The 12,730-nt window shown below is 56.0% G+C and overlaps 1 protein-coding gene and 1 long non-coding RNA gene across 3 annotated transcripts; one reads left to right on the forward strand and one right to left on the reverse strand.

The window, feature by feature from the left end:
• On the forward strand, positions 55-5,894 carry RAB26 (RAB26, member RAS oncogene family). 2 transcript variants are annotated; one of them, XM_018040984.1, is made up of 9 exons: positions 55-398; positions 1,460-1,570; positions 3,778-3,819; positions 3,909-3,975; positions 4,124-4,176; positions 4,542-4,607; positions 4,689-4,745; positions 4,835-4,911; positions 5,011-5,894. In XM_018040984.1, exons 1-9 carry the CDS (start codon positions 204-206, stop codon positions 5,111-5,113), a joined length of 771 nt encoding a protein of 256 aa, XP_017896473.1. In that variant the 5' UTR covers positions 55-203; the 3' UTR covers positions 5,114-5,894. The 2 variants fall into 2 exon arrangements, with proteins under 2 accessions (XP_017896473.1, XP_017896474.1); XM_018040985.1 differs by having other exon boundaries at positions 4,994-5,121.
• On the reverse strand, positions 9,109-12,616 carry LOC106503569. The gene is made up of 2 exons (XR_001297263.2): positions 12,213-12,616; positions 9,109-12,009 (listed from the first exon to the last, which is right to left on the reverse strand). It is a non-coding gene; the product is annotated as an uncharacterized LOC106503569 (long non-coding RNA).

Consider the following 12,730-nt stretch of genomic DNA (forward strand, 5'->3'; position numbering starts at 1 on the left):
CGGCAGGAGGCCGGGCCAGAGTGGCTGCGCGGCCGTGGGGCGGCGGGGGCGGGGCGGCGCGGAGCCTGGCGCCCGGGATGTTGCCGCCGCGGGACAGCTTCGGCTTCTGCTCCGGGTCTGGCTCCGACGGCGAGGGGAGCAGGGCCTCCCGGGGCGCGGCAGCTGCGGCGGGAGAGCACTGAGCTCCCGCCAGCCCGCCCGCCATGTCCAGGAAAAAGACCTCCAAGAGCAAGGCGGGCAGCGCACCCGCTACCTCTGCCCTGCCCGCCGCCAATGGGCCCCGGCCGGTGCGACCCGGGACTGCTCGCCCTTGCCCCGAGGCACCGCCCAACGGGCCCCCGCAGCCCGGCTGGTCTTCGATCGGCGGCGGCGGCGACTTCTACGACGTCGCCTTCAAGGTGAGCCGGGCACCCCCAGCCCCAGGTGATGCGAGTGCAGCAGGTGGCGTCCGGCCCGAGCTGAGCGGGGAGGGGATCCGGGGAAACGGCGCAGGGCCCTGCGGAGCTTCAGCACCGAGCTGGCTCCCGGAGCGGCACCCCGCAGCTGGCAAGGCTGGCGCGGTGCACCGCGCGCGCGCGCGCACACACACACACACAGCTGTCAAACCCGGATTTGGGATACCCAACATATGTCAAGGCTGCCCCCCTCCCCCTCCGCGATCCCCACCCGGCGGGCAGGGCCGAACAAGGGGTCCTGCGGAAGTCAGAGCCTGGCAGGTGTCTTCTCCTTGTTCCCTGATGCTCCTGCCCCTACCAAAGGCCCCAGCCTCATCTTCCCATATGTTACCTTCTCTGGCCCACAGGGTCTTCTAGTCTCCTTTTAGGGGGAGAGACTAGGACGAGGTTCACAGGTTGAGTGAGGCACGCTCGGGCCTCCTTCAGGCCAAGGCAGAAGCTGGTGAATCCTGGGGGGCGGGGGTGGCAGGCCCATCCTTGGGTTTGGGAACCTTTGGTTAACAGAGTGGGGGAGGGGAGAAGGGCTTGAATGCCCTCCTGGCCCACAAACTTAGCCTGAGCCCCTCCTCACGCCAAGATCTGACCCTCACTTGGCAGACTCCTCTAGAGTCTTGCTGGGACTGGAAGAAGCCCTCTGGTGCACAGCCCCCACCCCCAGCACCCCAGGCCTCTCAGGAGGCCCCCAGTGACCAACACTCCAGTTCTGCTCCCCATGAAACTCCAGTTGCTCCCCTTCCAGACTAAGCATGGTGTCCAGGTAGTGCCCTGCATGAAGAAAGCAGCTCCTGTCCCTCCACTGATGGAGAGGAGACAGAACCTTCTAGAGGAGGCAGTTAGAGGTCCAGGCCCTATGTCTCCCCAGGCCCTGGTGCACCTGCAAACCTCCTCCACTCTGCTGCTCACCCACGCCATCCTCTGGCCAGGCCAGCTCAGGGGAGACTGGCCCCTCCCCTGGAGGGGTTCCCAGATACCCAGGTGCCCTCTGCCCTTTCCCCATGCCCCAGGTCATGCTGGTGGGGGACTCAGGCGTGGGGAAGACCTGCCTGCTCGTGCGCTTCAAGGATGGGGCTTTCTTGGCGGGGACCTTTATCTCCACCGTGGGCATCGACTTCCGGGTAAGAGAGGGGACTGACATCCCAAGCACCAACTGGGCCCAGCCATGCCCTGGGCCCTCAACACCAGCTCATGGCTTCTTGAAACACCCCTGGTAGCTGGTTCTCCATTATCCCTGTGGGACCGGCGGCCTCATGAGGTGAAGCCCCCGGCTGGCCCACCTGGCTCCCACAGTCAAGGTAGTTAAGCTGGGACGCCTTCACCACTAAGCTGCCTGCTTCCCGACACCTCAAGGGTTCTGGGGACAGGTAGCAGCTGTATATGATTGAAGCAGAGATGGTACCCCTGCATCCGGGCTGGCACGACTCTGGGGCCTGGATCTTGTGCCTTGAAGGAGGTGCGTCCTGGTGCCCCCATGGGAACTCAAAACCCATGGCCACTGGGGAGGCCAGCGTCACTGCCCACTGCCCAGAGGGGCCCTGAGGTGCTAGGTCCTACTAGACAGATGGCTGTGGTGCTTAAGCACACCCTCGGTCCCAGAGCCAGGGAGAAGTCCCTGCCCTTGGGCAGGGAGGCTTTTGGGAAATGATCCCCGGCCCCCCAGCCCTGACTGCTTTCCCCTGCTAGAACCCCCTCACCACCTCAACCCCCGCCAGGGCTGTGTCCTGGGGTCCTTCTTGGGGATGGCCCTCGACTCGGCTCCCCAAGAGCCCTTGAGCACCCCAAGCAGCCTGCAGGGTCATGGGGGACCACAGCCTTGGGCCTGCTGGGCTCTGGCACCCGTCTGAACTCCATGTCCTGGGGTACTGATGTGTTCTCAGCAAATCCCAGATTTGCATTTTCCTCACCCTTTAATTAAGACCCAGTCTGCAGAAGGTGGGGAGGGAGGCCCATTCTGGGGACGGGGGCAGAGGGGGGAGCTCCCTCCTGTCTGGGGAGCCGCTCTCTATCCCATTTTGGGGGGCAGAGCCCCTCATGTGCTCTGGGATGAAGTAAGGGTTGAGGCACCAGAAGCGGAGGTGGCCCTGGCCTCACCTCCCTCTTGTCACCTCTTGGCTCCAGGGCAGGTGTGGAGGGAGGTGAGGTGGTTTGGTTCACACCCTGTTCGGAGCACCAGGGAAGGTGGGATGTCCCTGCAGCTGGGCAGATGGCTGCGCCCGTTCCCTGGAGACCCAGAAACACCCTGACAGCAGGAGCTGGTGTAGAGGGAGGAAGTGCTGTTCCCGGAGCCTCAGCTGGTGACTGGCAGCCCCTGCCCCCACCTCGGCAGATGGGAGCCGGAGTTGAGCCACTTCCTGCCCTAGTCCTGAACTGGGAGGGCTCCGTGAGGGCGCATCGCCAGCCAGCCCACAAGGAGCGCCCACTGGGTACCGGGCCAGGTTCTGGGCCCTGCGCTTACTGCTTGGAGCCCATCCCCAGGGGCCTGCAGAAGAGAGGCTTTTAAGTGACCACTTTGGCCCTGCTCGGGGCCAGACTCAGTTCTCTCTCTGTGCTTTGCACGCAGAGCTCATAGAGTAATCGGGGCAACCGTTTAACGGACACCCTGGCTATCCCCATTTGTGGATGGGGAAACTGAGGCATAGTGTGGGCGGTAGGCCTGGAGTCACACCGTGGGGGACTTCAAATAAGCCCTGCAAGAGAGAGGTGCTGGGGGCCCGGCGGCTAGGAGTAGAGCACAGGGGAGAGGAATACAGGGTGAAGCTGAAACGGCAAGTGGGCACAGGGAAGCCAGCTGAGGCTGGCACTAGCTGGGGTGAAGGAGAGGGGATGGGCTGGGGGTGCAGGTCAACAGGCCTCAGTGACTGGCCACCAGGGTCCCTGGAGGGCAGGGGAGCTGGCGGGGCTGTGTGCCAGGCCTCCAGGCTGGGCAGAGGAAGAAACACCTGGGCCAGAGTTGGACACAGCTGGCCATGGAGGGGGGCAACCTCCAAGTCCATCAGGATGGCCATCTGGGCGGGAGTGGCCTGGGCACCCGCTGTGCTTGGGCCACCAAGAGGGGACTCAGATTCAAGGGGACGTGTTATCTGCAGGTGGAGGGCAGGAGGTGGGCCTGAGGGCAGAGCTTGGCGAGCGGAGGTGTGGGGCAGTGGGCTCAGGGCACACTGGAGCTCTTCATCTCAGGTTCAGCCCTGGCCTGGCGCTGCCTGTCCCCCCACCCTATCCACTATCCCCCGACCCCCAACCCCGCCAGAGGGGCACAGGTCCTTGGACCCTAGGGGCACCACCACCTAGGACAGGCCCTTGCTGGAGCTAGCTGGTTGTGTTTCAGAACAAAGTTGTGGACGTGGATGGCATGAAGGTGAAGCTGCAGGTGAGGGGTGATGTGAGGGAGGGGGTGAGGGCAGGGGGCCCCTGGGAAGGCCCGGGCAGCGCTGATGGCTGCACAAACCCCGGCCATAGATCTGGGACACGGCAGGCCAGGAGAGGTTCCGCAGCGTCACCCACGCCTACTACCGCGACGCCCATGGTGAGCACAGGGCCACGGCCCCCAGGCTTCTGCCCCAGGAGGGCACCCGGGGTGTGACGGGGGCAGCAGTGGGAAGAGCCTGACCCCCGGGCGGAGGGGAGGGGCGGGCGCTGTGGGCTCAGGAGGTCCTCACTGCCCTTCCCCCCAGCACTGTTGCTGCTCTATGACGTCACCAACAAGGCCTCCTTCGACAGCATCCAGGTCAGAGGCTTCCTTCCAGGGGTTGGCGGTGGGGAGAAAGGCTGGGATGGGGTCCCAACCCCCTCCGGCACAGACGGCCTCAGGGTCCCAGACTCCTGAGGACCCTCCTGACAGCAGGGGAAGGGGAAAGACTGCCCCGCCAAGGTGCATGCTGAACGAGCCAAAGTGGGGGTCCTGGGGGACTTTCCAGTCCAACAGCTTAGAAAAGGGAGCTGTTGGGCTGCCTGTGCATGGTGCCCAGGGAGCATGAGCTCCGGGGCCCCTCTGCTGGTCAGGCACCATCAGGCACTCTGGGGGTGCGTCCTGGAGGGGCCAGGGGGCCTGGAGCACCGGCCTCCAGCCTGGCCTCAGCTCCGCCCCTTCAGGCCTGGCTGACCGAGATCCAGGAGCACGCCCAGGACGATGTGGTTCTCATGCTGCTGGGGAACAAGGTGGGCACTCTAGCCTCTCAGGGGAGCCGGGGGTGGGGGTGGGGGTGACGGGGCCAGCTCTCACCAAGGTTCCTACGCCAGGTGGACTCTGCCCAGGAGCGTGCGGTGAAGCGGGAGGATGCAGAGAAGCTGGCCAAGGTGAGCTGGGGTGGGGTGGGTGGTGGGCAAGCACCCCAGGGCTATGGCACCTGAGCCGCCCCTGCCAGGCTGCCCACGGCTGTTTGTAGGACTACGGGCTGCCGTTCATGGAGACCAGCGCCAAGACGGGCCTCAATGTGGACTTGGCCTTCACAGCCATAGCCAAGTGAGTCCTCGTGGTCACCAGGAGCCCCAGACCCAGGGTTCTGCACCCCCTCCTTGGGGGTCCAGGCTGCCCCATCCCACAGTCATCCCTGCCCCACAGGGAGCTGAAACAGCGCTCCACCAAGGCCCCCAGCGAGCCCCGCTTCCGGCTGCACGACTACATCAAGAGGGAGGGCCGGGGGTCTTCCTGCTGCAGACCCTGAGCCTGTGGGGCCTGGCCACCGGGCATCCTCCTAGAAGACTGGACAGTCTACAGCAGTCAGTTCCAGGCTGAGCCTCACCCACCCCTCATCTGGGCAGCAGTCCAGAGCTGAGGTCCCAACAAACAGGCTGCACAAAGCCAGAGCGTCTGCAGTTCTTCACTGGCTGCTGCCCCAAGGCAGCCGTCTTCTGTACAGGAGGGACACCGAAGGGTAGACTGCCAGGGACCTGGCCCTCTGGCCACGGGGCTCTGCCGCCTCCATCCCCCCATGGGCACCCAACTTTCAGGCTGGGCTGCAGCACCCACACCATTATGTACAGTGCCTAACTGCCTAGAAAGCCATGTCTTCAGCTGCACTCGCTGCCCGGGAAGGAAGGGGCAGGACCCTGCCCAAACCCGGGGCAGAGGGCTTCACCGCCAATCCCATCCTGCACTGCACCCCGAGGACCACAACTGCCTGCTGCCAGCCCCCCAATGGGAGGCCCCAGTTCCACATCAACAGGGTCTTTCAGATTCCCCTGGAGGATGCCAAGGCTATGGCTTTGTAACGCAGTGTTCAGGCCATGGGAAGTTACAGAAATGTCAGGGAAACCAGGACCACCAGCCTTGCCTGTGGACCAGGGTACCACTTTAGCAGGCTGACACACAGCCTGGGCTCAGTGAGGTCAAGTCACAGGGGTAGGCAGGGCATTCCACCTTGTACTAAAGAAAAAACTCCAAGTCAGTCTTTTGATCAAAAGCTTTTGTTTCCGGTCCTGGTGAATAAAAGTCTGTTTTCTGGAGTGCCTGCCTCGTCCGTTGAAAGACATCCACAAGCTCTGGGACCATCCGTAAGGAATTAAGAGTTCACAAACTACCCCAAGGCAAAGACAACCCCAAAACCTAGAGAAGGTTGTCCTAGTAGGTGGAAAATCACTGGCATGAACTTCCATTTTCATGTTGCTCCCAGGCTGCCCAGGGATAAGCTGTCATCCCAGGGAGTCCTCTGGGGGTGCTAACAGGTGTGAAAACACACACACATGCTGGACCCCAGGAAATCTTTACTGAGAGGTTGAGAGGCAAAGGTCTTCTGCAGCTTCTTCAGCTTAGGCTCACGGCCCCTACCTAACCAGGGCCATGGAACTCTATCCCTGCCTCATCCAGGCTGACTTCTGCTGGAGCCCCTGCCTCACCATCACCTTGACATGGAATTGTTGCAAACTGGAAGAAACAAACTCAACAGGTTAAAAAGGCAGGGACCAAATGCTAGTAAAAGGATTATGGCAACTAGAGGACCAAATGGGGGTTAAAAACCAGACAATACTCAATAACATCCCTTTAAAGTGCAGTCTAGACAGCCAGCACTTGGGTTACCCCGTCAAAGGATGAGGCCCCTTGGCATGGTCGTGTATTTTCTTTTACTACCCCAGTGTCATGATGTAACACACCTCCTTTGTTCAGCTAGGAGGAAGAACAAAGCTATTATCAGTCACTTTATCAGCCCAGGAACTTGAGACAATGACAGTCTGCAGGGAGTTCCAGGTGGTTCACTCACGGCAGACAGGACATCTCAGGTGGCCTCACCACAGACAGTTCCAACCCCTGCTGAAACGAGGCCAACTGCCCTTCTCCCCCAGGGTGGGCGATGTTATAGACAGTGACACTAGGTTCGTTTGGTTACTCAGTTGGCCTAGTATACACTGTCTCATAAACAGATCATGGTCCATACAAGCAAATACCACAGCTAATCCTGGGAAAGAGGGATTGTGGTCTGTTAAAGAGGACAGTTGGTTTATATCCAGACTACAAATAGATGTCTGGGAGGGGTACAGGCCTGGGGCACTGCTGTGGAATTAAGCCACTTCAGCAGTCCACCTGGGCGGGGGTTCTGGTGCAGTTTGAGATCCCACCACTGAATATGGTTGTATAAGCCTTTCCAAAGGCTTTGGTGGAGGCAAAAACTGTACTAGGTGCTTGGTGCCAAGCCTACCCAGGAGATACAGATCCCATTGGGCCAGCTGACCTGGGGGGCACCACCATCGGCAGTTTCATCTCTGGTTGCTCTGCCTTTCCGAAACCCAGGTTGTCCAGGTCCTCAGTTCATGTACTGCTGAAACCTTGCTATCAGGTGAAAGGAGTGCAGTTGTGCTGCAGTTTGAACATTCTTTAGCACTACTTTTGGGCTTCCCTTGTGGCTCAGCTGGTAAAGAATCCACCTGCAATGCAGGAGGCCTGGGTTTGGAAGATCCCCTGGAGAATTGCATGGACTGTAGTCCATGGGGTCACAAAGAGTAGGACATGACTGAGCAACTTTCACAGGGATTGGAATGAAAACTGACCATTCCCAGTCCTGTGGCCGCCTGTTTCCCAGATTTCTTGACATTCAGAGCAGCACTTTCACAGCATTCTTTTAGGATTTGAAATAGCTCACTGGAATTCTATCACCTCTACTAGCTTTGTAGTAATGCCTATACTCCACTTGACTCCAGGATGTCTGGTTCTAGGTGAGTGGCAATACCATCCTGGCTATCCAGTTAACAAGACCTTTCTGGTATAGTTCTGTGTATTCTTACCATTTCTCTCCTTTATCCTTCCCATCCTTCACGGAACATTCCCTTGTTAACTCCAAATTTCTTGATGAGATCTCTTAAGGCTTACCCATTCCATTGTTCCCTAGTATTTCTTTGCATTGGTCTTCTCACAGCCCACTAGTAAATTTCCATTGGTCAGAAAGCAATTTGTGATGGAAGTGCCACTATCCATCCCTATTTGACCCTCACTTCTGGGCCCGGGGTTTCCTCAGGGGCTGTCAGAAAAGCGATGGGGTCAGTGTCATCTGCTGTGCGTGTCCGGACAGCTTCCTGCTGCTCCCTTGCCTAACTTGGGACCTTTTGGAGTCCATGGCAGTGAATCGTGGCTACTTGTTTTCATGCCGCAATATCTCAGCTCCATACTTTATAGGGGATTCTTACATGCTCTATAGCTGCATGGCACTTTGAATGTTTCCTTCCTCTGAGCTTCCCTGATAGCTCAGTTGGTAAAGAATCCACCTGCAATGCAGGAGATCCCGGTTTGAATCCTGGGTCAGAAGATCCCTTGGAGAAGGGATAGGCTACCCACTCAGTATTCTTGGGCTTCTTTGTGGCTCAGCTGGTAAAGAATCCGCCTAAGCTCAACACTTGGGTTGGGAAGATCCCTGGAGAATTCCAGGGACAGTCCATGGTCAGATTTTGTTGTCAAGCTGAGTCAAGCCTAATGTGTTACTGTTACTTGGGGTTTAGGAGGGTTGAAGGTATGGCAAGTTCTTTTAAAATTTTTACTCAAGTATAGCTGACTTACAATGTTTTAATTTCTGGTGTACAGCAAAGTGATCCCATCATACATCTATCTCTAGGTCCATCCACGTTGCTGTAAACAGCATTTCATGCTTTATGGCCAAGTAACACTGAAAGAGTTGGGAGACAGGACGTGTTGGACAGGACTGAATATCCCATGGGCTACACACTTCATGTGGTCACGAATGAGCACACACAGTATTCCACTGTGAGATGAAGGATTTTGCTCATAACCATGTAGCACATGAAATAAGCATGCTAGCTAAGGTATGCTCAAAACCAGTATGGGAACCACCAACTTCCAAATATACAAGCTGGGTTTCAAAGAGGCAGAACAGAACTGCCAGCCACGACTGGATCATGGAGAAAGCAAGACTGCCAGGAGAAATAACCTCAAATATGCAGATACTACCCTAATGGCAGAAAATGAAAAGGAACTTAAGAGCCACTTGGGGGTGAAAAGGCTGGCTTAGAACTCATTACAGAGAAGGAAATGGCAACCCACTCCAGTCGTCTTGCCAGGTCATGGAGCCCGGTGAGCTGCAGTTAATGGGTCCCTAAAAGTTGGACAGGACTTAGTTCCACTGTATGTATGTACCACGTCTGTCGATGGACACTTAGGTTGCTTCCATGTCTTGTTACAGAAACCATGGCAGGGAAAGAGACAAGTGACACTCGGAGATGCCGAACAGCACAGTTTATTTAGCACCTGTCTGGACTCCGCAGAGTTGCCTCCAGAGGCTGAGTTGCACAGGCTTTGTTCTGGCTATCTTTTATATGGCATGGGATTCTGGGTCCTAGCGACTTTCCCCACTAAGCAGTTTGGCTGACCCAGTAAGTAGGCTGGTTCACAGAAGCAGAGGTAGTGAGCATAGCAATAAACTTAAGCAACTGTTTTTTCTCTCTTCACTATGAACACAGGAGTGCATGTTGTCTTTTTGAATAACTGTTTTGTCTGGGTATGTGCCCAGGAGTTGGACTGCTGGAGTTGGAGGAACTCCCATACTGTTTTCCATAGTAGCTGCACTAATTTACATTCTCAACAGTGATAAGGTTAGGGCTTCCCTGGTGGATCAGCTGGTAAAGCATCCATCTGCAATGCGGGGGATCTGGGCTGGATTGGGAAGATCCCCTGGAGAAGGGAACAGCTACCCACTCCAGTATTCTGGCCTGGAGAATTCCATGAACTGTATAGTCCATAGGGTCGCAAAGAATCACAAAGACTGAGTGACTTTCACTTTCCAAAGGTTAAACTTGTTAGCCTCCTCCAGTAATCAAATTGGCAGCAGCTGCTGCCAGGCCAACCTGGAGCCACTTAATCCAGTTGCTTAGAAAAATAGCCTATTGGCTGAGAAACGTCTCCCAGCTTCTGTATTAGAAGCCTACCCTCCAGAGTAGTCCCTCCCTTTCCGGCCAGATACAAAATGGCTTTTTAAAGAGACCCTGAGCAGGAGCTTTAGTGAGGGCAAATTTTTTAAGTACAAAAAAACATCTTTAGGGGCACTCAAGCCTAATATAGCTCTTCTCTCTTGGGACAGCTGTCTATTTCCAGGGGTTATAATATACTCCATGTATTAAAACCCCGGGCTTGAAGGAAATTAAAAACTTCAATGTCGGTCTCATCTGAGCCTCCATATCGACATGTTATCTACAGACTGTAGGACAGTCCCTTAAGCATATCTTCTTTAGTTCCTTTCTTAGGGTTTGGGCAAACAAGTGTTGATGTCCCAACACCCCTATGGTGGGTACTTCTGTCCACCAAGTGCATTGTTGCATCTGGTCCAAGTTGGGGTTAATCCACTCAAAGGCAATCTGATATTGTGAGGGATCAACTGGGATTTAAGGTCACAGAGCGAACCACATAGCATCTTCAGGGGCTTCTATAAGGATTGGCCACAAGGGGGTGTATAGGGACCACTGCATCTTCCTGCTGAGGTCTCACACCATCCTGTATCCCTCATTTGGCTAAGTGACAGAATGGGACTCTTGGATTCCGACAGCAAGAGCCTATGTTTTAAGAACGCATCTGTTTAGGGTTGTAACCTTTCCCCTCTAATCTTATGGCTATTGTCAGTTAGGGTAAGCAGCTTTTGGCTTAAGGCGAGTTTCTGCTGGTTGGCCGTTTATGGCCTTCCAAGGACTCCTCCGTCTCAAAATGCAGGGTTCACAGCTTGTAGACTCTGGTTGGGAACAGGCCCTTGCTCTTCTTGTTGATCAGCTTTAGCCAGGGTCAAGGTTAGAGGCTGCTTAAGGCCTCCTAACCGCCATGTGGCCCTGAGGGAGCCCAAGTCTCTCCTTGATAGTGGGGTAGGACACTCAACTCAAAAGGCATGTGAGAGGCTCATGAAGGGGGCAAGGACTTCCATCAGCTAGCCACCAGGAAGAAGGCCCAGCCTGAGAAATCTGGACAAAGTGGCTCCTGTATCAAAAAAAAAAATTCTTACCTGCCATCAGGGGTTCCTCGATGGATACAGACATCTTGTGGCGGGGGAGCAACCAGAACCCCTGGGCTTCCAGCATGGCTATCCCAGGAGAAGGGCCCCCCTCCTTAGCTACCAAGGGCAGTCCCATCCCCAGTGACTGGCCTGTGTAGACTGGGCATCGCCTGGGAGCTCCTGGTACTCACTGGCCAATGGCTGGTTGGCTTACACTTAAACCCATTTTGTTGGTCTCACCTCCAGACTGATGGTTGACCCCTCCTGCCCACTTTGGGTTGCCCTGAGTTTATATATGAAGCATGGCCGAGAGCAAAGGCTATCTACTTAGTTTGAGCCTTGGCCTAGCTTTTTCATGGTGAGTCCTTTCCTTCTCCATCACTAAATACTTCGAAGGCCATGGAGTTATGGCATTTGTATTTGTAGGTCTAATTGTAGCTGAGTTTTTGCCTAGTTTCAGGGGGACTAACCCTAGGGAGCAGAAAGGTCAACCTGTTAGAAGGAATGAGAAAGTATTTGAAAGCCAGTTAACACTGAAAAAGATCAAGGAAGTGATCTAAGAGGAAGAAAACCCTGTTTTCTTTCAGGGACAGCCTGTGAAGGATTTTTAGAAAACCTTCCTATACTTGAGTATATCCCCCGGGGACTGGGCTGCATGGACCTGACCAGGCAATAGGGTGCTTGCAGGTAGGAATACACTGCACAGGCTGGAAGAGAAGGGGGTCCCAGAGGGGATGAAAATAACTTGGAGGAACTGGAATTGGAGTAACAGAAGGTGGCACGAAGGCAGAGGCTGAGGTGGGAGCAACAGGAGGGTCCCAAGTCATTCACCCTGTGTTCCTGATGATGCCTAAAGGGACGTATGAATTCTACCGGACATAGCATTGAGTTTGACCAAGGCACAGTTTGCGAGTGAGGTTCAAGAAATTATCTTCCCAAAAGGCACGAAACACCAGCCTTCCTCTCAAGAGCTTAGTCTTAGAAAAAAAGCGAGGCAGAAAGAGGGAAGAGAAGGAGAAGCCAGACATTTCCCAGCCGCAGCTGGCAAAGGCCCTGGATTTACCTGGAATCCAAGGATCCCCGTCAGGGCACCAAGGCCCCTTAGAAAGACGCTAAACTCAAGGTCTTCAGCCGGGTCACCGACGGTCCTGAAAGTCAGAAAGAGCCCATGCTCTATCCTGCAAGACGTGTTTTCACCCCAAGGCCCTTCCACGGTGGGGGCACCCTAAAGCCTCAGTCTTGCAATATAATCAAACTGCACGTGCAGTTTTCATACGAGGTGTCAGAAATTAAAGCAATTCATCACAGGCTCGGAATTGGATTTGGGAAGCCAGGCTCAGTCCAGTCTTACCTCTGGGAAGCAGAAACAGTTCGGACTTCCGACGGAACTGGGGCGAGCGGGAAGTAGACGGGCGTAGAGAGCTAAAGACCAACGTGGGGACTCGAGCTGACGGAGGAGCCCGGAGGCCAGGTTGGCCAACGAGTTTGGGCCACCTCCCCAGGCTCCGCCGGGCCAGGGTCCCGCCCTCCAAAATGCAGCACTGAGAACTTAGAGAGACATCCCCCACCGCGTGCTTGATCCTAAAAGACCGCGGGTCCGCGAAACTCAAGCATTTATAGAAACTGTCCCAACTCTGCGATTGGGCAATCCCGGAGGAAGTATCCGCCCCCGTCACCGCTGATACGCTCTTCTTTCCACTCTTCCTGTCTCCACCAACCGAGCCCTGGCATCTTTTTCGGGAGCGGGCTCCAGCACCCGACCCCTTAAGCCCCACCCTTTTGCAGAGGCCATTGAACCTAGCTGTGACTGACGGATACACCCAGCCAATCAGAGCCCGACCTGCAACATAGAGTGATTCCGAAGCCACC

This window comes from Capra hircus, chromosome 25, assembly GCF_001704415.2.
Source record: "Capra hircus breed San Clemente chromosome 25, ASM170441v1, whole genome shotgun sequence".
Taxonomy (NCBI): Eukaryota; Metazoa; Chordata; class Mammalia; order Artiodactyla; family Bovidae; genus Capra; species Capra hircus.

Bases quoted from the DNA above. Each gene is read 5' to 3' on its own strand.
- RAB26 (XM_018040984.1), top strand. From the start codon at position 204: ATGTCCAGGAAAAAGACCTCCAAGAGCAAGGCGGGCAGCGCACCCGCT. The intron at 3,820-3,908 runs GTGAGGGGTGAT...CCCCGGCCATAG, and splicing joins GCATGAAGGTGAAGCTGCAG to ATCTGGGACACGGCAGGCCA. The intron at 4,746-4,834 runs GTGAGCTGGGGT...GGCTGTTTGTAG, and splicing joins ATGCAGAGAAGCTGGCCAAG to GACTACGGGCTGCCGTTCAT.